The sequence below is a fragment of the Podarcis vaucheri genome (assembly GCF_965113315.1).
Source record: "Podarcis vaucheri genome assembly, chromosome: 1".
Taxonomy (NCBI): domain Eukaryota; kingdom Metazoa; phylum Chordata; class Lepidosauria; order Squamata; family Lacertidae; genus Podarcis; species Podarcis vaucheri.
In genome coordinates, this window is record NC_138759.1 from 42,225,284 (window position 1) to 42,248,614 (window position 23,331).

Consider the following 23,331-nt stretch of genomic DNA (forward strand, 5'->3'; position numbering starts at 1 on the left):
ATTATTTTTCAAAATATAGTCCGGCCCCCCACAAGGTCTGAGGGATAGTGGACCGCCCCCCTGCTGAAAAAGTTTGCTGACCCCTGGCTTAGTAGGTCCCACCCAAATAGCCTTGTGGCACCTTGTTTGAGAGTGCAGATTGTGAACTGCGAGGATGGGGAAATAAAATGAATAGAAGTCCAGAAAGTAATAATTACGCAATTCACTGTGTTCATTCTGATGTTGAACTTTCTTGATAACATATACATACTTGCCTTGGTAACAACCTTGCTTGTTGTGTTTTAAAATTATGTTATTTAGTTGCAAACTGCCTTGAAAGGATTTCTATTCTATTCTATTCTGAAAGGTGGGGTATAAATGATTGTAGCAACAATTAGCACGTGGTGTGATAAAAACCCTTTGTCGAAATTCAGTTCAAAGGATAGCACTGAGTCTCCTGACATATTTTAAATCAGTGGTTTAATGTTGAAGTCTCCCTTTGAAGTTCCTTTGACTTTGAGGTCACTTACACTTTCAACCTGTCACTATTTTGGGGTGGGATTCAATCACATACCAGCAAGTTAGAACTCCTGCGCAACTAACTTGTGCACACAAACAATTCCCAAAAAAATAAGTCAGTCTGCCTGCAGACGGTTGATTTTCTGGTGTGCTCTACGCTGAAGCTGTATACATGTAAGTACTGTACATTAGCAATCACTTTCCTATATAAGGTGATGCTTTTGTGTCCATTATGTAGTTGCACAGCTGAGTTCAGAAAGTAAAACTCCTGCATGGTCTGGCACAGAAATAGTTGTAAAACAGGGAATGGTGAGGGTGAGGGGAGAAGATAAGTGTTAATTGTCACCTCCCTCATAAGGCCAGTATGTCCAGGCTCTAAAATTTCCAGACTGCACTGCTGACTGGCCTTGGTTACTATGCACCTAGACTTGAGTGTGCGTGCAATAAGCTGTTTCCCTTCAGGCAGCAAAATATTTTAGGCCTGCCCTGGATGACTCCAGGCTTTAGTGTTATGAGAAGGAGAAACACTTCAATATGAGGATAACTTTCTCTCTCTGCTTCCTTCCTCCAAAGGCAATATGGCAAAAATAATATTCAGCAGTTTGTTTCTCCTGCTGCTAGAGCAGAAAACATGGCTTGGGTCATCTAAAAAAAAATGTCCCTAAATCAATGTTTTAATATAATGAAAGCTGCGCGTGAAAAGAACATGAACATTTGCCCTTGCTGCTTCTTTGTAGTTTGGGAGGAAGGAATGATGACACAATGTTACTAAATCACAGCTATCATTATGCAGTCTGGTGTTACTTTATTGATTATGCAAATAATGAGGCACGTGGTAGAATAGTACCCATAGTTTACAGCACAATTTGGCATCCATGAAGTATATATTTTAGTTTATTTTCTCCTTCTCCCCTCCCAACCCCTTCCAATAAATTCTGTTACTGATACAAAATAAGCAATACACATAACTACTACACACAATTTCTTATCTGTCACAATTTTGGCATATACACTTGGATACATTCAGAAAAAGTTTATTTGAATGTTTATTGCTTTATTTTTATTTTTATGTATTTGTTGTGTGTCATGTGCTCTAAAGTAAACAAAGATACATAATCTACCAAACCATGTTAAACAGTTAAAAGATGCACATGAATAAAAACTTCGTTACAAAAAATAAATAAATCACAGCTATAATTAAAGTTCTGCTCTCTCTCTCCCCCCCCCCCCGTTATCTCCCGTTGCGTGGAAATGGTCTGTAACAGGCTTCCAAATCAAAGGCTAGTCAGTCTTCACGTTCTTGTGTCTATGTTTGCTTTCTTTTTGAAGTGCGAGGACCGTTTAGCTGACCACGCGAAACGCCTGAATTTCACGAATCCTGAATGGGAAAACTTCGGAAAGAGAAGCCGACTCTCGTAAGCGACACGTTGTTACTCCCCCCCGCTTCCCACTGCAACCGCCAATATTCTAGTCGCCGCGGCCTCGAGCGAAGGCTGCCAGCAACCATACCGGCCTTTTGCCGAGGCACGTCCCTCGGCGCCAGCCGTTGGGGTCTTGTGATTTCGAACAGGGAAATGAGCCAATCGGAGAGGAGGAGGGGCGGGGAGGCGCTCAGTTTGAGGCGAGACGCGGCCGACGGAGGCCACGGCGGAGAGCAGCGGCGTCGACGACGACTGGGATGGAGGCCTTGGAAAGTCGCGGGAGAGGCTTGGCGAAGCTGGCGGTGCAGCAGCAGCTCCGAGCCGCCTATGGGATCAAGGTGAAGAACCGGCCGGCGAAAGGGAAGCCCTTGCCCGCCGCTGCCGGGGAGGGGAAGGTGAGTGGAGTCGGGGGAAAGGGGGCGAGGCGGCAGAGGCGGCAGAGGCAGAGAAGGGCGCCGCCCTCACGCCAACCGGGGAGCCCTGGAGGACTCGGAGCAGGGAAGCCCGGGGCTTGGAGCCAGTGGCGTAGCGTGGGTTGTCAGCACCCGGGGCAAGGCAAGTAATTTGCGCCCCCTAACCCGTGGATTTGCGCCTCCTAACCCTAACCCCCAGATGCTGCGCCCGGTGCGGCCGGCCCCCCCTGCACCCCCCACGCTACGCCACTGCTTGGAGCTCCCCTTCGCCGCCCGGTTTTCACCGGGTTCAGGCGACTCAGGGCCCTTTTCAGCTTTTCCGCTGCCCGCCTGCTGCGCGGGAGGCGAGAAAAAAGTCGGGGGGGGGGGTCTGACCAGATAGCTGAGCCTTGTGCCACCACGTCCACCCTTCCGATAATAATACAAAGAATAAATAAATAATAATATTACTTATACCCCGCCCACTCTGTGCAAAGGTGCGCTAAAGTCATTCAAAAACAAAAGCACTGGGTTGAGAAGGCGCTCTTAGAAGGCGACCCGCTTGACTTTGGGGGGGGGGGACCTTCTAAAAAAAAAGGCTAGATTTTCTGTGCAGACTTCTAGGTCCTTACTCAGGCTGCCTGTCCTTTGAATAAGGAGAAACTATCCAGTCATGTCAGCCTCATCTTTTTGAAAACGTAGGAAGCTTCTTCATACTGAATTATTGGACTCCCTAGTCTTTTAGTATTGACTCTTCAAGAGTTTAGGATCCAAGATCCGTATTTAAACCCAAACGGGTATTTGTGGGGAGGGACTTCATTTTTTTATTTATTTAAACCATGTAACTTCGCAATTCTAGTTGTGATTACTGTAGATCAGGCTGCAGGTGAGAGCATACCACCAGTTGAGATCAAACGTCTGACTGACAGGGGCTCTTGATTTCCAGGCAGGATTCTTTCCCAGCCCTTCCGGGAGATGCCAGGGACTTGCTGTGGCCTTATTAAAAATGATGGGTTGCATGAGGTGTGCAGTCCGATCCTATGCATTTTTACTCAAAAGTAAAGCCAGCTGTGTTCAATAGGGTCAATTGTGAAGTATGTCCCGTTAAAGCCAGTGGGAGTTGCTTCTGAGTAGCCATGCTTTGGATTGTGCTGCAAGGTGTGCTTTCTTTATTTTCTTGCATAGGTCAAGGGAGAGAATGTTCCCTTTTCTCAAACTTCAGAAAAAGCAAACCTTAGAAATAGGCTGGAGTGAGGATGCGTTGATTCAGTGAGGACTTGTCTTGCAGGCATAATAGTGGGCTTCTTTCTTCCTCAATATGAGTGAGAAGATATTGCAGTTCAGTAAGGCAACAAAAGACCTCTGTTGCATAAATAGTAATGTTTTTACTCCCAGTAGCTATGTATGGAGCGCTTCCGTCGCTTTCTTTTTTAGGAAGCAGTAAGACTAGATGCTGTGGCTTTATTCTTCTTGTACATAAACATGATAACTACACAGGAGCCTATTTCATCAGACTCATCATATATGGAGTGTTATCCAGAGTTAGCAGGTATATGCACATACATGTGTGCAATGGGAGGGGGGATTAGCTGTGAGGCCACAGGCAATGATTTTAAAAATACAGAATAAGGGTTGCATTAAAACTTAAATGTATGCAACTGATTGTAGTGACCATTCACAAAAGATGGATGTGCACTCACATCAGGATAACTGTTAAAATCAATACTGCTTTGTATTGATTTAAACTGCCCTGTGATCTTCGGATGAAGGGCAGTATATAAATTTAATAAATAATTTATGAATGGTCACTGTAATTAGTTATATACATTTATACTTTAATGCAGTTATCACTGTGTTTCTTGCAACACAGTTACCTTGATTTTATTATGCAGCCATCAAAAGTACTTTTGAGTGGCCACCTTAATTAGTTTACACAACTTTCATCTTTAATGTAATTATCACTGTCCGGTGTTTTTCATTGAGCTCTGATCTCATAGATTCCACCCCCCTTCTCTGCTCCCATTTCCTACCAACCCAGGATAAAATCCTTTCATCTGATGAAATAAGCTCAAGCCTGTGATAAGTTGTTGTTGTTGTTATGGTTAGTTTTTAAGGTGCCACAGGATTCATTATGTGTTTGCTGCAATATAGCTAGCTACTCCTAAGGAAAGTATCATAAGGATGTGCCTTTAGGTTCCTCATGAACGCATAGACACAAGTAAAGGTTTTCTTTCAGCTCTGGTTAGAGCATAGAGTAAAAAATGGATTTTGTTTACCCTATTTTGTGCTATTGTGTATATTTCTCTCTTTAATAATCATCCCACCCCACCTTACTTCCTGTAGTGCAGCCCTCATATTTAAAGGAGCAACTTAAATTATTTGAAAGACACTTAGATTGAGGCCAGTCTAGATGGCTCATATTACAAAAATGCAAAAATTTCAACTTCCATGTCAAAATAGAGCTAGCATAGGGGTCCCTCTTATGCTTCATTTTAAGGCAAAGATAAAATTTGTGTTCTGGGGCAAAGGTAAAGGAGCATGCAGTTACATTCGCTTGAATAAGTAACTAAGAATGCATGTATATAAGGATCAGGTATTGTGTGATTAGATAAAAATATTATCTATGGTCCCGTCTTAGGCTGCAAAACGAGTAGTTCTTTCATCCGATGAAACAAGCTGTAAGATACAAAATTTGTATTGTACTAAATCAGTATTCAATGAACCACTAATAGAAGGTATAACTTGTGGAATTTCTTTTCTCTGGATTTTCCACTTTAAAATATTAAATTATGTAAATCACTATCATAGGGTAGAATGGAAGCAATGATTTGTGTTTGCAGTTGTGCACAATAATTTCAGAAATGTTTACATCACAAAAAGTTATTTTAGACAGGTCTGTTGGCATTAGCGAGTCCCTTTACATCCAGTACAGAGTAAGTGCAAGTTAATTCTGCTGATGCAAGTGCTGTTCATGCACTTCAAAAGATATTAAGACAAGTTTAAAAGGGTGTTTAATTCATAAGAATCAGTAGTTCTAGTATCCTTTGTGCACTACCTCTGTGTTCTGCTACTTGTTGAAAAAAGTTGTTTTGTTTTGTTTCTTAGGGCAAAATATTTGGAATAGCTCTTCATGAATTACCTCATCAAGATGTGCCTGAATATGATCGTATACCTTGGTAAGCAAAACCTATAATATAGCAGACATAAGGCATAATTAGGTCTTCATGCAGTTTATTCTGGTAGAAACATAAAAGTGAACCTGGGGAGAGAATAATTCATGCAATCAATTTGTTTCTGTCCCCCACCCCACAAATGGTTTGTGCCAAGAAAGGAAAGTTATTCATATTGATGAGGGGAAAGGAAATTGCAACATTCCCATGATCACACCAGCAGGCGTACAATGACCTTTTGTCCTGATAGAAGGGAGATCATTTGCTTTTCTAGTAGAGCATTGTGAAACAGTGCTGTTTGAAATTGTGTAACTGGAGGTGGTGAAAAGCAATTGCAATAGATAACATTTGGGGAGAAAAACTATTTTTTCATTTGCAAGCTATTGGTCAGGAGCACAAGATGCAGGACAGCTGAACTGATTAAATCTTAAACTGCCCTGCTTAACCCCACTTTTGTGCCTCCAAGTTCCAGGGTCTGGGCTTAGTGCTTGTGTTTCCACAGCCTCCCCCCCTACCTTTTTGCTTCTTACTCTGCCAGAATTATCAGACTGTCAAATTATCTCCAGCTGTCAATTTGTATCCTTCCCGCCCCAACGCAGCTTGACACAACTGTTTCAAATATATACCCAAAAGAAGGAAACAGTCTCCAAGGTCCAAGTCAAATTGTTACTAAATCTCCATGGCTGTAATGTCTCTTTGTCTCCCATTCACAAAAACGTCCCTTGCCGAACCTGTCTGCAGAAATCAGAAACTGACTTCTTTTTTGGCTTCCTTTTCGCCAAATCAGTCAATTTAAACCTAATTTTTTTATATAAAGCTTTGTTTGGCTTTTACCTCTAATTGGAAGATCTGCTGCTTCTGGTGACAGTGTGTGGCTTCGGCAATAGAGTGCGTTGGAGCCGTGAGCGGACTCAAGCCCTTTCCCTTTCCCCCGCGTGCAAAATGATGTTACTTTCTGATATATATCAGTATGGACATAATTTTATATTTCTTTGTTTGCAAATATTGAATTCTTAATGCCAAACACACTGACTGTTTTTCGTTTTTTCCTTTAGCTTCTTAGTTGAGGCATGTAAATATTTAGAAGAACACATTGGCACTGAAGGGCTCTTCAGAATATCCGGATCAGTTGTTCGCATAAAAGCATTAAAGGTACAGTACAACTGTCTTTCTCAGTCTGTCTAAGTAAAGTGCCTAACAATACCAGCTATGCACTGTACAAAATTAAAAATAAGGCAGGTTCTACCTACACTTCCATAACCACTTAAAGTAAATGGTTAACACTATCTGTGCCAATATGCCTTCAAATATCTCAATATTTTTTACAAATGGCTGTATGGTCTTCCACCCAGTTCTGTGCTTTTTCACTATGGCAATGTCAGTTTTAAAACTTATGTATTTTATTTTTAGGGTAAACTGGATCAAGGTGAAAACTGCCTGTCAACTGCTCAGCCCTGCGATGTTGCAGGGCTTCTGAAGCAGTTTTTCAGAGAACTCCCTGAGCCCATTCTCCCAAGTGACCTGCAAGAAGCTCTCATCAAAGCCCAACAATTGGGCAGCGAGGAGAAGAATTCTGCCACACTGCTGCTTTCCTGTCTTATGAATGACAGAATAATCAATATACTCAGATATTTTTTCATGTTTCTCAAAAAAGTGTCTCTAAGGTAAGTTGTGCTTGGAATAGCACTAAAATGTTTCACATCATGGGAGTGCAGTTTTTGTTCCTTGCCTTTTATTTAATTTAGTAGGATATCTTTTCTTGCCACTGAACAGGTAGCTAGAAAAACACACGTGCGCACGCTATTTTTAAAGAATAAAAACAAATCTCAGGGGGTCTTCCACAAACAAAAATAAATATGTAGATATATGAAGCAGTATAATCTCCACCCCAATCATCTGTTCCCATACCAATGATTCCCATGTAGAGGAGTTCCTTCCTAACATCAACCCAGTTTCTAAACGACTACACTAATTTAAGGCTAAACATTCACTTGGCCTTTGGGTCATAACTTGTAGTTTAGAAAAGAAAGATATATCAAATATAAAAGTACTAACTTAAAGCATGTGCATACATGCACTACTCCCCCCCAAAATAAGTGAGGAATAAAAAACTGCATTGAAATTATTAGACAAACTGTTAGCAGATGGAAATATCCCCCCAAGAAAACTTGATCTTTCTATAAAACTATTCTGCAACCTGTATGCTTAGATTTCATGAAATACTTGTATTTCATTTCTCTTGAGTGCTCACAAAGCTTAGGTGTCTTGCCTTGTCTACGAAGGAATAATATCTAATTTTAACCAAATGAACCTTGCTTCTTCCCCCTTACCAATGCAGGAACCAGCTCTTGAGTTAAATAACAATTGCTGAATGGCTATATCACTCCATCAGAGTGTTCCATCAGAACAGTATACTCAAATGCCCCACCCATTTCTTTTCCCTTGGTCATGCTGCTTACTCTGAATTTCCCTTTGTGTCTCTTCCTCCCTACCCCAGTACTTCCCCAAATCTAATAGGGAATGTTGAAAATGGTCCCTTCTTAATCCCGTGCCAATATGAGATAATTAACAGCAATAGTTAAACTTGGGAAAGCATGGCATAGGTTCCAAAGTAGCTCCCACATGACTTGAAGTGCTTTTTTACGTTTTTCTCCTTGCCCAAGATGGCTGCAAGCTTGAGGAATCAGAATCTTGTGCTGCTTAGGGTAAGCTAGTTGCAGAAGGTCTAGAAAATAGCTGTATTAACGAGCCAATGCTCAAGAGCTCTTCAAGTGCAGTGCTGATTAGCCGTTTGTGCAGGGGAAATAATAATTGCCTGCAGTCTTAAAATCAGAAATTGTATACAGTCATACCTCATTTTATGTTTGCTTCATGTTAACGTTTTTTCAGGTTGCATCCCGCGGCGACCCGGAAGTACTGGAAAGGGTTACTTCTGGGTTTCGCCGCTCGCGCATGCACAGAAGCACCAAATCGCGCTGCGCAAATACGGCACTTCAGGTTGCGGGCTTTTCATGTTGCGAACAGGCCTCCGGAACGGATCCCGTTCGCAACCAAAGGTACCACTGTACTAGTATGAAACTTCTGATGCCATTCTCTTTTTGATTTTCTTTTCCAGATCTGCTGAGAACAAAATGAGCAGTAGCAACCTGGCAGTTATCTTTGTTCCAAACCTCTTGCAATCAAATGAAGCTGACAAGATGTCGGCTCATACAGAGAGAAAGCTTCGTTTGCAGGCGGCAGTTCTGCAGACGCTTATTGATCATGCAGAAAAAATAGGTACGGTGATAATTTTGTGTGACATAGAAATTTTTAGCAGTTGTGATATTCCTTGCACGGGCAGCTCCTGGGTTGGGCGCATCTGAATGATGCGCAATTGCGAACATGCGCATGGCACTGGACCCAGAAGTAGCGCCCCCAAAGTCATAAAGACATCATGAAAAGGGACAGGGATGGAGTGGGCTTATGGAATGGAATCCCCGCATAACATGCATAACAATTGTTCCCTAATTCAGGGCATGTACCAAAGTTCATCCTGGAAAAGATACCTACTATGCTTGGCATTGATGATCCTGTCTCCACTCCTTCACGGCAAGAATATGAAGAAAGTGAAGGTGAAACTCCAGGTGAACCCACAAGGAGGAGGAGGAGGAGGAGCATGGGAGGTGAGTGTGCTTCCCTTTGCACTTACCTGTAACAAGGGGAAAGTAGCTATACGAGAACCTTCAAATTGCTAAACTAAAGGGGAAAGTACACTTACATTTAATGTTAATGATAAGAATGCTTAATTTCAGTGAGCCGTGTATGTGGAATGTATTTTGATTCTGGGAGCAGGTTGCTTAACAATTGATCTAGGGTTATATATTTAGACCACACACCTATAAATCAATATGTGTCCTGCTTTGGTGTTTTTGTCCAAAAGTGGTTTTAGTCTACCTTATGAGCAATTTGAGTTAGTAGGAAATAGTTGGACAGGAATAGAGCATTTAAATTGTCCTTAGCCAATAAGTAGCGTGCTGGTTTTTTTTTAGTTTTTTTTTTTAAGGAGCACACTTTTGCATCTATTTATCAGTATTGATTTGTACACTCATATTTCTGTGTCCTCTATGAGGTGGCAAGGGAAATTTGATTATTTGGCTATAGATAATAGAAAAGCTAGCTGCTCTTGAAACCTTAACTGTGTTGCCCTTAGTGACCTAAGGGCACTTGACCTTGAGATTGCAATCTACATATGTAACAGATTGCAGATTTATCAGTGAACATGGTAAATATGATGTAAGATCTTCACTATTTCTTATTTTACGTATATATGGGCAAACCTTTAGCACTAGTGATCAGTTGCACTAGCAATAGTGCTATTTCCACATCTGAGTTTTAGATATACGCTGATGTAATATTGATCTTTAGCACGTGATTGCTTACTATGGCCTGATTCACACAATGCTAAGCTAAACTATGGCATACCGTGAATAAACGAAAATAAAGGTTCTTGGATCAAAGATCGTGACTAACTGCTGTAGCTAAGCATGGCTTAACTTAGCATAATGTCTGTACCCAGGCTTGTGGTTGTCTCACTCCAAGCAAACCATAAGCTGCAACCAAGGTTTGTTTTTGGTTTACCATTTGTGGTTAATCTTAGGCAGACAAGCCCAGGTTTGGAAGTAACAGGGTAAACCATGGCTTAGCCTTGGATAGTGTGCTGGCAGCAGCAAGGGTAGAGCACAGGAGTCATGATTTTTGTTCCAGTAACCTGCTAGTTTGCACTAAGCCATAGATTGGCTTATTATTAGTAGTAGTAGCAGCAGTATTTAAGTCTTTATTTATTTATTTCCCACCACATGGTCCTAGGGCAGGTCTCAGCAAATTTAAAGATAAAATATTAAAAACAGTTTGAAACAATTGCATGCAAATTATGTACAAACTGGACCTGTGTTTTGAGTTTGTGAATTTTTTTATATTTGCTTTTCCCCTATGTTCATTCTGTTTAATTTATTATTTTTGAAAAGTATTAACTGTGCAAAGAAAATTCTATGTCTCATTTTGCTGGGATCTCAAATTGTCATGGAAGGATTATTTAACACTTTGGTCATTTTAACCCATTTCTTTGCAGGGAGCTTACTTTCCAGCCTTGCTGGGCAGATTAAAGGGAGGGAATCCAAGTGGAAGAAAATTATCCTGGGTCTTCCAGCTAACCTTCAGAAAAATAACCTTTAAAAAAGTTTATTGAAGGGCGGCGGGGCCTAACAACATTGTGCTTCATAGTTTGGCATGGGCAACATACAACCCACAGAGTGGAACTCTCATTTGTCCAAGGCAGGAACATGTAACTAGGCTGCTTTATTTGTCCTCTGCTTCTGTTTTCGTCCCTGCCTTTGCCCAAAGCAGAGTTCCTCCTCTACTTTAGAGCTCAGGCCTATGTACTTTTCCTTAATTCTTCTTCCTCTCCCGTCCCCAGTTCTCCTGCACTAAATTTCCCCCTGCAGTGTGTACTTCTCCCTTAAGTAGCTGAGGGGTACATGTGGGGAAATGCTTTCCTTTCCTTTTGTCCCTTACTGCAACCTTCACCTCCTGCTTGGGCCTGTGGCACCACTCAAGAAACTCCTATACAGTGGTACTTTCGTTCCCAAACTTAATCTGTTTCCGGGAGTCCATTTTAATCCCGAACCCATTCAAAAACCAAGGCACGGCTTCCAGTTGGCTGCAGGAGCTTCCTGCACTTAATCGGAAGCAGTGTTGGACATTCAGCATCCAAAAAAAGTTCACAAACTGGAACACTTGCTTCTGGGTTTATGGCACTCGGGAGCCGATTTCATCAAGAGCCAAGCCGTTTGACTACCAAGGTACCACTGTACCTTCAAAAAGGGACAGTTTATCCATTTAAAAGTTCTCCTTTTTTTATTAGAAAAAGAATTCATTCAAAGATGTAGGGGGTGCAGACACAGCTGATATTAAGGAGTTTAGTTCTGAGTGTCCAACCCTCCTACAAGTGTTCAAGCTGCTTTTCCTCAACTTCATCTGATTTTCTTCACATCTCAGTCCATCACTATTCCAAGGAAGGAGAAGTTGTCAGTGCTGACCCTAAATCTAGTCAAGCTAAAGTTTCACATGAGCATTTCTGAACACCAGTCTCCTGATTCACATACCACACCCAAAAGGAAAAATCTACCCAAATCCAACTTCCCCTGCTATATGGGTCAAAACCCAGAATATTACCTCAGCCAGGATATCTCCTGCCACCATCTCTTCAGAGAGAAAAGAGGGACAGTGAAGTGACAGAGGACTCTTGGAGCTATAAGATGGCTTAATGGTTTTGATTACAGTATTTACTTGACAACAATGATTTCTGCCTTAGGTTTGCATTCTTTTGAGCAGGATCCAGCACATGGCACTTCCAAAGAAGCTTCTCTTCTGCCAGCAACAAAATTTCCTTAGAGGATTTCCCCTATAGGTTTTAGATACTTGAGTCAAAGTGGACCATACATTTAGGCAGAAATAAATTTAACAGTGTGCACAATTACAGCATGGATAGCCTAACATTCCCTTCAGATGTTGTTGGGCTGCAAATCTCATCAGCTTCAGCCAGAATGACCAGTGGCCAGGAATGATGGGAGTTGGCATCCAGCAACATCTGGAGGGCACCACATTGGCCATCTGTACATTAAACAAGCCCCATAATAGCCCTGCTGTCAGGGCTGGAATGGAATTGTGATGCCCCCTTCCAGGAAGGGGCAAAAAAAGAAATTTGATTTGACCTTAAAGAGGGTTATGAGGCCCTGGCTTTTCCCATAAGGGCAGCTTCTATCCTCATAGCAAGAGCCAGCCATTTGTAGTTCAAGCACTTAACTCCAGTTCCAGACTGACTAGATAAGCTACACAGGGACCACCCCGCAATTATCTAGATTGATGCCACAATGGATGTGTTAATTTTTCACCAGAGCCATTGTGGTTGGTGTTGTAACTAGAATGTCAACATGGCTAAAACACTGGAATGTAGAATTGGCATCCCAAAGTAATCTAGCTTTAGTCCCCTTTAAAGAAGCTGGCCTCCTTGGAGAGGAAGCACTGAAGGAGGTTTTAGCAGAGACACAAGCATTTACTGTCTGTTTCCAGAAGAAGGCAGGCTGCAATCAAAGAGACAGTCCTTTTCCTTTTGTCAAGACTCCAGGAGCAGCAAACCTTTTTGGCACTGTCATTCCTCAGAAACCAGAGCTTCACAACTTAAACCAAACCAGACAAGCACCATTGTGACATCCAGATCCCGGTGGGGAGTGGCTCCATTCTCCATTTTGTAATGCACAGTACATGATAGAACTTGTTTGACTGTCTTGGGACAGTGTCTGCTCATCCCCAACCTCCATGTCCATTCAGAAATGTTGAATGATAAAAGCAGGCATCACCCACTTATTGGAGAAAGAGGCAAAGGAACTTGTTACCCCAGAAAAGAGATTCTAATCTTTGTGCTTCCTACTGAGCCTCAAGTACCTGACCTCATCAGGTTAGCTTCCACCCCCAGGGCCATGCAAGACCTCTGGAACATTTGTACAAATATGTTTTTTCTCAAATTTCCTCAATGGCTATCTTTAACCATCCCGTAGGATAGTTCATCTGGGGTGATCATCTGTATGTTCTGGGGTCTCTTATCCCCCTCATCAGTAAGGATTCTCAGAGTCTGGCAAGTGATCTCTCCACTTTGAAGATCCATAGCGAAACAAGCATCAGAATTCTTGCTTTTACCTAACCAGGCATGCAACAAGGTCTTGGGCAAAATGGTCTCAATCAAGAAGCCTAAGGTCTTCTCTTCTTTCAGCGCCAAACCTTTGGGTTCATATCCTCATCCAAAGAGATTCATCAGAGGGGCTTCCTTAATCTGCCTGCCCACCAGTTTCCTTCCTGGCAATTAAACATGAACTTTTATGCTTTATCTCACCTGCTGTTTGAACTCCTTAAGGCAGTTCCAGTCCATCTAACCTTGCTCAAAGCCACCTTCATCACCATAAGCAAGATTCATCTGAGCCCAGTTCCTTATCAGTTAACAAGAACCTCTGAATCTTCCGTAAGGCTAGAGTTATTCTGAGAACTGATCAGTCTTCATCTGAAGGTTGACAACATGTTCCACATATCCCAAGAGTTAATTTCCCCCTCTTTTGTCCCAATTCTAGTCATTCTCAGGAGCATCTTTGGCATAACCTAGACATTAGGCAGACCCTTGAGTTACTCATTTAAAGAGCAGGGGCCTTTAGATAATCTTATCAGCTGTTCCTTTTTATTCTGTGACCCTGGTCATAGGAGGGGATGAGAAGTGACTGGCTTCACTGTAGCACACTGAATCAAGGCCCACATAACATTGGCCTATGAATCCCAGTGCTTACCCACTCCATTGTGCATTACTGATATCTCCATTTTAATGAGCCACTATTAAGATAGGTCTATACATGCAAGAAGAGTTCTCCAAAACCTACTACTTCCTGACTAGGCAGCCACCTTTATTTCTGCCTGCTCTTTGTCTATCTATAGCTTTTATATGTCTCTCAAAATGGATTCCTCCCATGCCACACTGAGAATGGAACATCAGTTTCTTTCCTTGAATATTCCTTCTTGTTTGGCAACGTAGAGATATCCATTGCCACACTCAAGTTGTGGCATTATTTTATTCAGGTAGCTGTTTGCTTGCATGCATGAAAACTCCCAATCGAAGTTTGTTTGTGGCAGGCTTTTTTCTTTTCCTACTACTATATGGCTGCCCCCACCCACCCACTTCTCTTATCTAAACCTAATGTTTCTTACGAGATCCCTTCTGCTTGGACATGGTGCCGAACTGGAGGAGGAGCCAGAAGGGGAGGGAGAGGATAATCAAATTGCCTAGTCACAAGTCCCTGCCTTGGCTGAATGAAAGAGATACAGCTTACATAGTCACTGTCTCCACAGGCAAAACATGAACCTTCATGGTAAGGAACCCAAATCTTGTAACTGAATACTTTTAAAGGTTCTAGTGAAGCGTTTCTGAATACCATTTTCCATTTCATGGGGCTGGCATAAATGTGCTAACCTAAGAGGTAGGGCCTTAGAGCGAAACAAGTACTTATTTCAATAGTTGTATGCATCTTCGTCAGCACGACTGGGATTCATTGTGCTGAAACAGTAATTTTTTTAAGGATCAGCTTGGTAACGGCACATAACAATTTTGACAAATTGGGTTTCAGCTTAAACAGAAGTACAAAAATTGATGCATCATTAAGAAGCTATCCTTTCTCTTTTTTAATAACAAAAATCACTTTATATTTAGAAATTGAGCAATATAAAATTCCTAGTAAAAGCTTGATTGCTTGGTGTGTCTTCAATTTCAGATATTGTTAGTGGAGCTCTGAATAAACTTAAATCTAACAGAACCCCCTCCACTACACCACAGAAAGACAGGCATGGTAGGTATAGTGCATTTGCATGGAGCACTTCATACCTTGTCCTCAAGACTTGTGCATTTTATAACAAGACTGTGCTCGGATAGGGTGCTGCAGATTACTATAACAAGTCTGTAATACTGGCTTGCTTGCCCTTGCCGTTGCACTTGCACTGATTGTAATGGTCTGAGTTTCAGAGTTAGAAACTGGGCTGCTTTTTGCTACTGCATACTGGGGCTTAGGTCCCATTGATATGCTATCCATCAATGCAAATTACTAAAGAATCTCTCTTAACTTGGGTACATTTTCCTTCAGAAACATTGCTTTTCTCCTAAATAAATTTTGCCAATGAGATATCCTTGTCTAACATTGCAAAGAGTGCATGGCTTTAAATGTTTGTTATCTGCAAGGGGAGATGAGACTTTCTAGAAGTTATGGAAATAAAATTTGTGTTTTTTTTTTAAAAGGCAGGAATTTACTAACTGCAGGAGGAAGTAAGCAACCACTTAAAAATGTTTCCTATCTGTATTTTCTATTAACCTATTATTTCACCTATAAAAAATGTGAGTGCCACACCTGCTCTAGCTACTAGTGCAAATACCAAGTTCCACTGTTTCAACTGTACAGCAGTTTTATCTTGTTGCTGTCTGCCATTTTAAAGCTTTTATTTCATCTGTTGTTTTCTTTACAGTCTTTTCATCAGTGACTCCAGTGATACTTACACCAAATTTTAAACGTAAATGTCCAACTGATTCCTCTCAAGGTTTCTCTAACAAGAAAAGGCGATCTATCAGGCATAACTTGGCTCTTGAATTGCTACCAAGTAGCCTTTTTAGCGTTGGATCAACACCTGGTTCAGGTAAAGTAATGATTATTTAAATATTTTCTCCAGCCTAATCAGTTCAGAATTCTGTCCCTCATGGTAACCCTCTTTGCCTTACAAAACTGTAGAGTTACTGCAGTCAAACATGGCTACATAAAGATGACTGTTTTGCATTTATTGTTTATGTTCCTAATTGTACTTGCATTATGAGCCCTCTCATGCATTGGGCTAAGTTATGGATTGGCGCCCATGGGAGACAAATCAGCTTCCCTAACATATGTATGAAAAAGCATATAAAGGAGAGTGGATGGGTTAAGTCCCAAGAGAGACGTTCTGTCTTCAATAACTAATTTGAAAACAGTTAAATACACAATTTCTTGAACAACTTTAATGAGAACTTACAAATTTTCAGTGAAAAATGGAGACCCAGATCATAGGTTTTTAAAAGGGGAAATAATTTTGTAGTTATTTCAACAATAGATCATTTAAACACTTCTCTCTAACCTATTCACAGCTCATTTTGAAACAAGCCCTAATGTATCTCTTGACGCACCTCAGAGTTCTGCGTCTATCTCAGTCAGTAGTGAAAAGCACCTGCCTAGTGTAGGAAGTCGAAGAAGCAAAAGAATTGCCAGCAAAAAAGTACATAGGTAAGTTTGTCAGAAGATTGGCATTACAGGAACAGAGGGGGAAATGCTGCCTATGTTTCATGATGTTTAAAGAAGTCTATATAGAACTCTAAATTTTCTAGATTAAATACAATTTCCAAGTGAAATGAGTTAACTGAATTCTGTGACCTTGGTTCTTTTAAAAACTGGAGTTTATATTTTGGCTCCCATCCTCTCAGTGCATCATCAAATGTATTTTCAAATCATTTAATGGGGTAGAACTTTGTACAGTCTTTCACACCGTCTCCCACAATTTAGGTATAAATGGCCTGTTTTATGCTTAAGGGGTGGTTACTGTGTTGGAGCCAAACTTAACCTGTAAATGGAAGGACCTTCTATCAACATAATGCTTTTATCCACCACATTATTCACTGGGGTCTCTCAACTCTCCAGAGCAGATTTTTGAAGAGCACAAAGGGAACTTGCAAAAGCTGCTTCCTGCACCCTTTTTTGCCAGTAGCAGTACCCCTTGAGTGAAACTCTACTTGGGAAGCTCCCACTGGCAGAAGCAAAGTCTGGATCCAAGCCAAATTATGTACATTATTAGACTTAAAACCTAGGGTATTTGAGTTCAGGACAATGTGTACTCAGCCTATTTCTGATTCTTTTCAGGGTTGAGTCTGGAAAAATGGGTTGCTTTTCTCCTAAGGTTAGTCGGAAAGAAATGGTGCGCAGGTCATTGCGATTAAAGTTCATTCTGGGAAGGAGCAGCAAAGAGGTACTATTTAACATCTCTTGTTATTGTATTAGACTCTTAAGAGAAGTGATTACTTTCAGTCTTGCGGAGCTTTCAGTTAATTGTTGCAACTGTAGAGAATTTTTTTAACGTTAACCGATTTTTAAATGCTTTTAAAGTAATCAAATATTTCCATGACCCATAAATTCAGGCCGTTTGTATGCGTTTTTATATTACTTATTGGTTTTCTGTTGAGTTTTTGTCTTAGTGATGTTGTGTACTCTGAGATTTAAAAAAATATTAAGTGCCGTATTTTTCGCACCATAGGGCGCACCGGACCATAGGGCGCACCCAGTTTTCAGGGGGGGGGAAATCAAGAAAAAAAAATCTGATGCGGCCAGTCAGTCCCTTCTCCCTCCTGTGGAAAAGCCCGCAAGAGCGCACAGAGCTTGTGTGCGGCTCTTGGGGGCTTTTCCCGCCTGCCTCCCCCCTGCATTCGCTCCATAGGACGCACACACATTTCCCCTTGCTTTTTAGGAGGGAAAAAGTGCGTCCTATGGTGAGAAAAATACGATATTTATAAATGATTTTATGTAAACAAACTGCATTCTCTGTGCAGATATGCACTGGAACTGAAGCAGGGAGCCCTTCTCTCTTGATGACTTGTGATCTTGTTCCAATTGTAATCTCTAGTTTCCAAAAGCCTGTCCCAGCTACAGTATTTGTGTTTTAGGTTGTTTTTAACAAGTAAGTAAGTAAGTAAGTAAGTAAGTAAATAAACAAATAAGGGGCTGAAAGGTTAATCCATATGATGGAGAATGTTTGGCAAATGTCACAAATTCTAAATACTGCATGCTGAAGTCCGTGAAGGTCTGTACTACTGCCATTTCTCTGTCCCTTGTTCACCTACTCAGCTGTCTCCAAATAGGTGATCCCTGTTTGTGTTCCTCTTCTACAGCTGCTTGATGTCTATCTCTTGCCATTTGCAGCTTTTTCTCAGTTGTAGCCAGTTATTCCTATAGACTTTGGATTGTGGTGCTACCATGAATTCCCAATGCAACACACTACTTTTTCCCATTCACATGACAGACTTAACATTGCAAGCTTTTCATTGCATTCCTTGTTTAAATATATAGTACAGCAGCATCTTTAAATTCTGATTCTTTCCTTAAATTGTAAAAGCAGTAAAAGCATTTGTGCTGTCTACATAAAATAAACTTTTTTTTATCCTAAAAAGAATACTGCAGTGGAACATCTGCCTAGCAACAGATCTGAAAATGTTGGTCGTCGACTTGCAAGTCAACAAAATGTTGAAAGTGGGGTGAATCATGGAAAGATAGCTGCATTTTTAAGCCCATGTGTTGGTGAATATATAACAAAAAAAGGTAAATTTGGTTTACCCTCTAAGTGTCAAATGTTGCTTTCTATATTATAAATAAAATTACCAAGCATGTCTGAAACAGGTATGGCATTCCAATCATGATACCAGTTTCAGACAATTTGAGATATTGCCCAGCCCTAGTTGGGACTGGTGCTTTATAGCTTGTTCACTGCTCAGCCCTGACTTCAAATGATATGAAGTGGCCTAGTTTGCTGATGACACCAAATTCCTTGGAGCAGTAAACTGGTTGGCCACTCTTATAGGGACTCTTGCTTTCTGATCTTCAAACAGGTAGATACTATTCGGGCTGAATGCTAAGGTCACAGATTTTTATTGGCTGTTTGATCTTTAGAGAAGGAGCTGAGATGATCTAAGCTGATCTTGGGCACACATGTTCTGAAAGATTGCTGAGAGAAGTATTAGTGTGGATCAAGACAGTAGCATGGTGTGCATGTACTTTCTCTTTTCCTAAGGAGAATTTGATAGTAACATCTATAGGTTGGAGTAGGGCAGTCCACAGACCAAAATGAACACACATATTTATGAGCACAAGTGATTATTTTTCTGGAGCATCCAATCTCGTATTTGGTATAAAAGAAGTAACCATAACAAACTATATGGTCATTCTCGGTGTTTAAATGAATCTTGCTCCCCCTTCCTTCCTGAAACCTGAAATGGCACCAGAGATTGAGGTAGTGATCACCAGTTTAATACCCATTGTTGTGTTCCCAAGGTTAGGAAAAACGTAAGTGTGGTGTGTCTGTTCCTTCTGCATTTTTTCTTGGAAGTGGTGTCACCCGTGATCGTATGGTAGAAAGTTTCACTTTATACAGGCAAACAGGCAAATGTGTTATTCAGATGTCAGCAGCCTTGAACTGTGGACACATCTGGAATTTTCTGAGAGTGCTGCGGGTACCACCTCTCTGATTACTTCACTCCCCACTCCAGACAAAAGAGAAAAACATCATCATTATGTTTTGCTTTTCCAATGGGTCTGGGTAAAAAGTCGAATCAAATAGAATTGCGGCAGATCTTGAATTTTTATCATTTTACACAATTCCTGCCCCCAAAATCAATTGTCAAATAAAAGCTTATGGTGGTGGACTGCACAGAAAAATTGCAGATCCAGTTCTTGCCAGCAGCACAAGAACATTGATCCAAGGCACAGATTCTCATGACAGTTTTGTGGTCATCCTATGTAACTCAGACTAATCATGGAGTATATATGTGGACCCAGAGATTACCTATTAGTTGATGGTGGTTTTGAACAGATCCCTTGTAAAGAGTGTGCAGATGATAAGCATTTGTACCACATATCCATGTTTATGTGCTATGGCAATACTGGAAAGCAACAGGTTTTTGTGGTTCAATCAATTGAGAAAGATACAGGGGTTTTGGATTATTTTTTATGGGATGTGGGGAACCCAAGAATAAACTGGAATTTTAAAAGGATGTGTTTTACTGTGTGCACGCATGCACATGAGCTATCTCCTGACATTTGTGACATGGCACTTTTTACCTACTGGTCACTCCATTTTCCTTTCCTCAAGCCTCCCAGATTGCTTCCCTTTCCCTACTACCTCAGTGATTACTCTGCTTTCTGTTCAGCTGCTGGTCAGATCCTGATTTCAGCCTTGAAAAGCAGGTATAGCTGAAAGAGGAAGTGGGAAGGAGCATCACTTCTGCCTTCAACTCTATGTACTTTTCAAGGGAGAAAAAAAGGCAACCCCCATTTTACCTCATGATTAAGAGTGCAGTGAGCAGGTGCCAAAGTCCTTAATGGCACTACTGCAACAACAAGCATCACATTGGCGATCCCAAGTGGTTTCAGTGTAAATTTAATCAGCAAGATTATAACTTTCTGATATACTTACTGTGTGTGGTTTTTTGTTTTTTTTAAGATTCCAAAAACATCAGCAAGTCAGAGGAAAACTTGCAAATTGAAAACCATCATAATGAAACAACCTACCGAATGTCCTGGACTGGCCCCAGTACTGCAGGGTCTGAGAAGACTAGCAATAGGGCGGCTGCTTTAATGGCATGTCGTGAAGCAGAAACCTCTTTTTCTGAGCGTCTTCTTACAACTAGAATACCACCAATCATTCCTGTTAAGTCAAGACCCACTGATGCAAGTTCTGAACAGGAAAGCAAAAAACAACAAACTTCTTTTTGTGAGGATGAAAATGATTTGACTGCAGACACTTTATTGAAAATTAAGACAGCATTTTCTGAATCGGGAAGCAACCTTCATAATTTATTTGAAACTGAGCCTTCAAAGTTAAATTTAACACAAGGTACAGCATGCTTTTCAGAACTCAATCTAGAGGAAGAGCTCTCTAAAGCCCAAGCTCAGAAATTGACAAATGTAGAACAGAAGACTCCATTTGTAGGTTCTGCGAATAAATCAAACGTCTCCGACAAACGTCTGCCAAATATGGATCAAGTCAAAGCTGTAGACAGTTCCCTCTTCCCAAACAATACAGAGACTAATCTTCCAGTCCATGATCTTAGCAAAAGTGAGGGATCAATAAAAAAGGAGCACTTGACCATAATGACATCTCCAGGGATGCATTTAAATAGCACAAACACCCTGAAAAATGAGACATTGGAATCGGATAAAAAAACCGATGAAGAATTTAGATACTGTTACTCAGAAATTAAAGAATGTCTTGAAAAAGGGGAGCTTCTTTCTCAGTTGCCAGAAGATGACGACAGAAACAATACATGTTATCTACACATGGAAACTATTGAGAAATCTACATTTTCCCCTCCAGGAAAGGTTGCTGACCATATACATTGGTTCAACAAACTTTCATTAAATGAGCCATGTTCTGCAACCAAAGCCAAATCACCACTTAAATTTCAACGTACGCCTGTCCGTCAGTCAGTACGGAGAATGAACTCCCTCTTGGAGGCTAACAAGCCGTCAGTTGCTTGTGGATTAATAAAAGCTGGCAATGACTGTCCTTCTCTTGTTAAATCAGTGAGTTTTGAAACCGCATTGCCGTCCTACATAGAAAATACCTCTAGTACATCTACAGCTTCTTTGCTTTCTTCTGAATCAACCTGCAAGCAAGAGTCTACTTGCAATCGGTATTCTCTGCCTTCCAAATCCTGCCCACAACAAATACATCCATCGCAGCAAGCCAACAGGCCTGGTACAACCTGCAAAGAGACACTGACTACCAGTCATCAATCCAAGTCAGTCCTTGAGGACCTAACTAATCACGAAGCACCAAAAGCTGTTGTAAAAACGAACACAAACGTAAATATTCTGGTTGCTACACCTGACAAATGTGATTTCAGGCGAAAATTGTCAGAAAAGAAGGTTCGCTATAGAGGGTCTCCAAAGAACCCAATAGCTACAACCAAACTCCTTCCAGTTGTTAAACCTCTTGACTTATAGGTTAAACAACCCAATTCCTGGCATGTTTCCTATAGACTTCAGTGGTCTTTGTATTTAGGATTGTAGCCAAAGTCTCTTGTTTATCTTAAACTATCAATCTGCTTCTTTATTATTATTTTTTTAAAAAAATCTGTCGTTTTTGTTTTTAAATAAGATTCTTTCTTGAATTGAGAGGAAATGTAAGCTGCAACTGAAACTTGAATAAGTTCTGTTGGGTAGTGTTTACCTTGTGGCTTCTAATAAGTATTTGCCTTTCATATTTTGACTGGATTTTAGAGGGGGTGGGGAAGCTTGAAAATGCTGCTGGTTACAGTTACGAAGAATCTGTTTTTAGTTGATCTTGTAGTGTGAGATGTTTAAAATTGCATTTGTAAGGAAGTGCATTCCTCACTTGCAAAGTATAACACTGTGTTTGCAAGTCTTGGTTCACAGTCATGAGTCTCACAATATAGTTAGTTCTTACAACATTTTAAGTGTCTGTAAGGTTGATATCGGGTACTGGTGCTCAGGTAAAAGCAGCTGTTAAGAAGCTCACAGCTTGTCTACTGATCGGAGGTGCATTTTTTTGTTGACTCAAACAAATAGCCACCAAATAAAAACATTGGCAAGTTAAGCAACTATGTAATTGTAGGTGGATGCACACAGAGGATGCTAGCACAATTTACGGTAAATATTCCAATGCTGCTGGATGCACATTATTTTCTAACTGCAAATTATGGGTAGGGGTATGCGCAAAAGAACTTGCAGGTCTTAATTTCTTAAAGTAATGTGGTACAGCAAACCACATGATTAAAAATAATGAAATATGCCTATTATGTCACCACAATAAAACTGTATAGAGCCATACTGTTCATTTGCACAGATATTTTGCTCTGTCTGCTGTAATATTGAAACTGTTCAGTTCTGTTTATAGTACATAAATTATTTAAACTTGAAGTTGATTTTTATTTAGCTTTTCTATGTAATTTGATTTGTGATAGTGCTAAATTTATTTTTTCCAAAATAAAAAACTTATTTTTTTTCTCTTTAATGTGTGTGTGGTTCTTGATTCGTGGACGATTCTTAATTTGCTGTGCTTGTGCGTTTTAATGTATAATATTAGCTACTTCTTTTCCAGGCCACCCAAGTTAACTAGGAAAATATCCATCTTTATAATACCACTTAGATTTAGTAATACAGTATCACTTTATAAAGTATCTCCATTCTTATATAGTACTGCTTACAACTACAATTAGGTTTGTTCAGTGCTTTTTTTCTTTAAAAAAGTTTAGGGGTATTCTCATTTTGATTAAAGAAAATCACCATTTTATAGTACAGATCAGGAAAAATAAATACAGTAAATGGACAAAAGTACAAAGATTCACAAAATGTTTCGGGGTATGCGTACTCCCAGAAAAAAGCACTGGATTTGTTACAGTTTATTAACTATGAAGAGAGGTCCTGCAAATTACAGCAGCCTAGGTTCCTTCGGAGTCCCAAGTCTGCCTTTTAGAGGAGACTGGCT

General features: G+C 40.6%; 1 protein-coding gene across 2 annotated transcripts; it reads left to right on the plus strand.

Moving 5' to 3' along the window:
• Positions 1-1,822: 1,822 nt before the first annotated feature.
• ARHGAP11A (Rho GTPase activating protein 11A) lies at positions 1,823-22,857 on the plus strand. 2 transcript variants are annotated; one of them, XM_082239538.1, is made up of 12 exons: positions 1,823-2,314; positions 5,417-5,487; positions 6,537-6,633; positions 6,892-7,145; positions 8,597-8,757; positions 8,994-9,143; positions 14,823-14,897; positions 15,565-15,732; positions 16,211-16,346; positions 16,977-17,082; positions 18,278-18,425; positions 20,323-22,857. In XM_082239538.1, exons 1-12 carry the CDS (start codon positions 2,177-2,179, stop codon positions 21,825-21,827), a joined length of 3,009 nt encoding a protein of 1,002 aa, XP_082095664.1. In that variant the 5' UTR covers positions 1,823-2,176; the 3' UTR covers positions 21,828-22,857. The 2 variants fall into 2 exon arrangements, with proteins under 2 accessions (XP_082095664.1, XP_082095665.1); XM_082239539.1 differs by lacking the exon at positions 14,823-14,897 and having other exon boundaries at positions 1,882-2,314.
• Positions 22,858-23,331: the final 474 nt, after the last annotated feature.

Excerpts from the sequence above, each read along its gene's own strand:
- ARHGAP11A (XM_082239538.1), top strand. The coding sequence starts at position 2,177 with ATGGAGGCCTTGGAAAGTCGCGGGAGAGGCTTGGCGAAGCTGGCGGTG. Across the intron at positions 5,488-6,536 it reads GAATATGATCGTATACCTTG|CTTCTTAGTTGAGGCATGTA; the intron begins GTAAGCAAAACC and ends TTTTTCCTTTAG. Across the intron at positions 17,083-18,277 it reads TGGGAAGGAGCAGCAAAGAG|AATACTGCAGTGGAACATCT; the intron begins GTACTATTTAAC and ends TATCCTAAAAAG.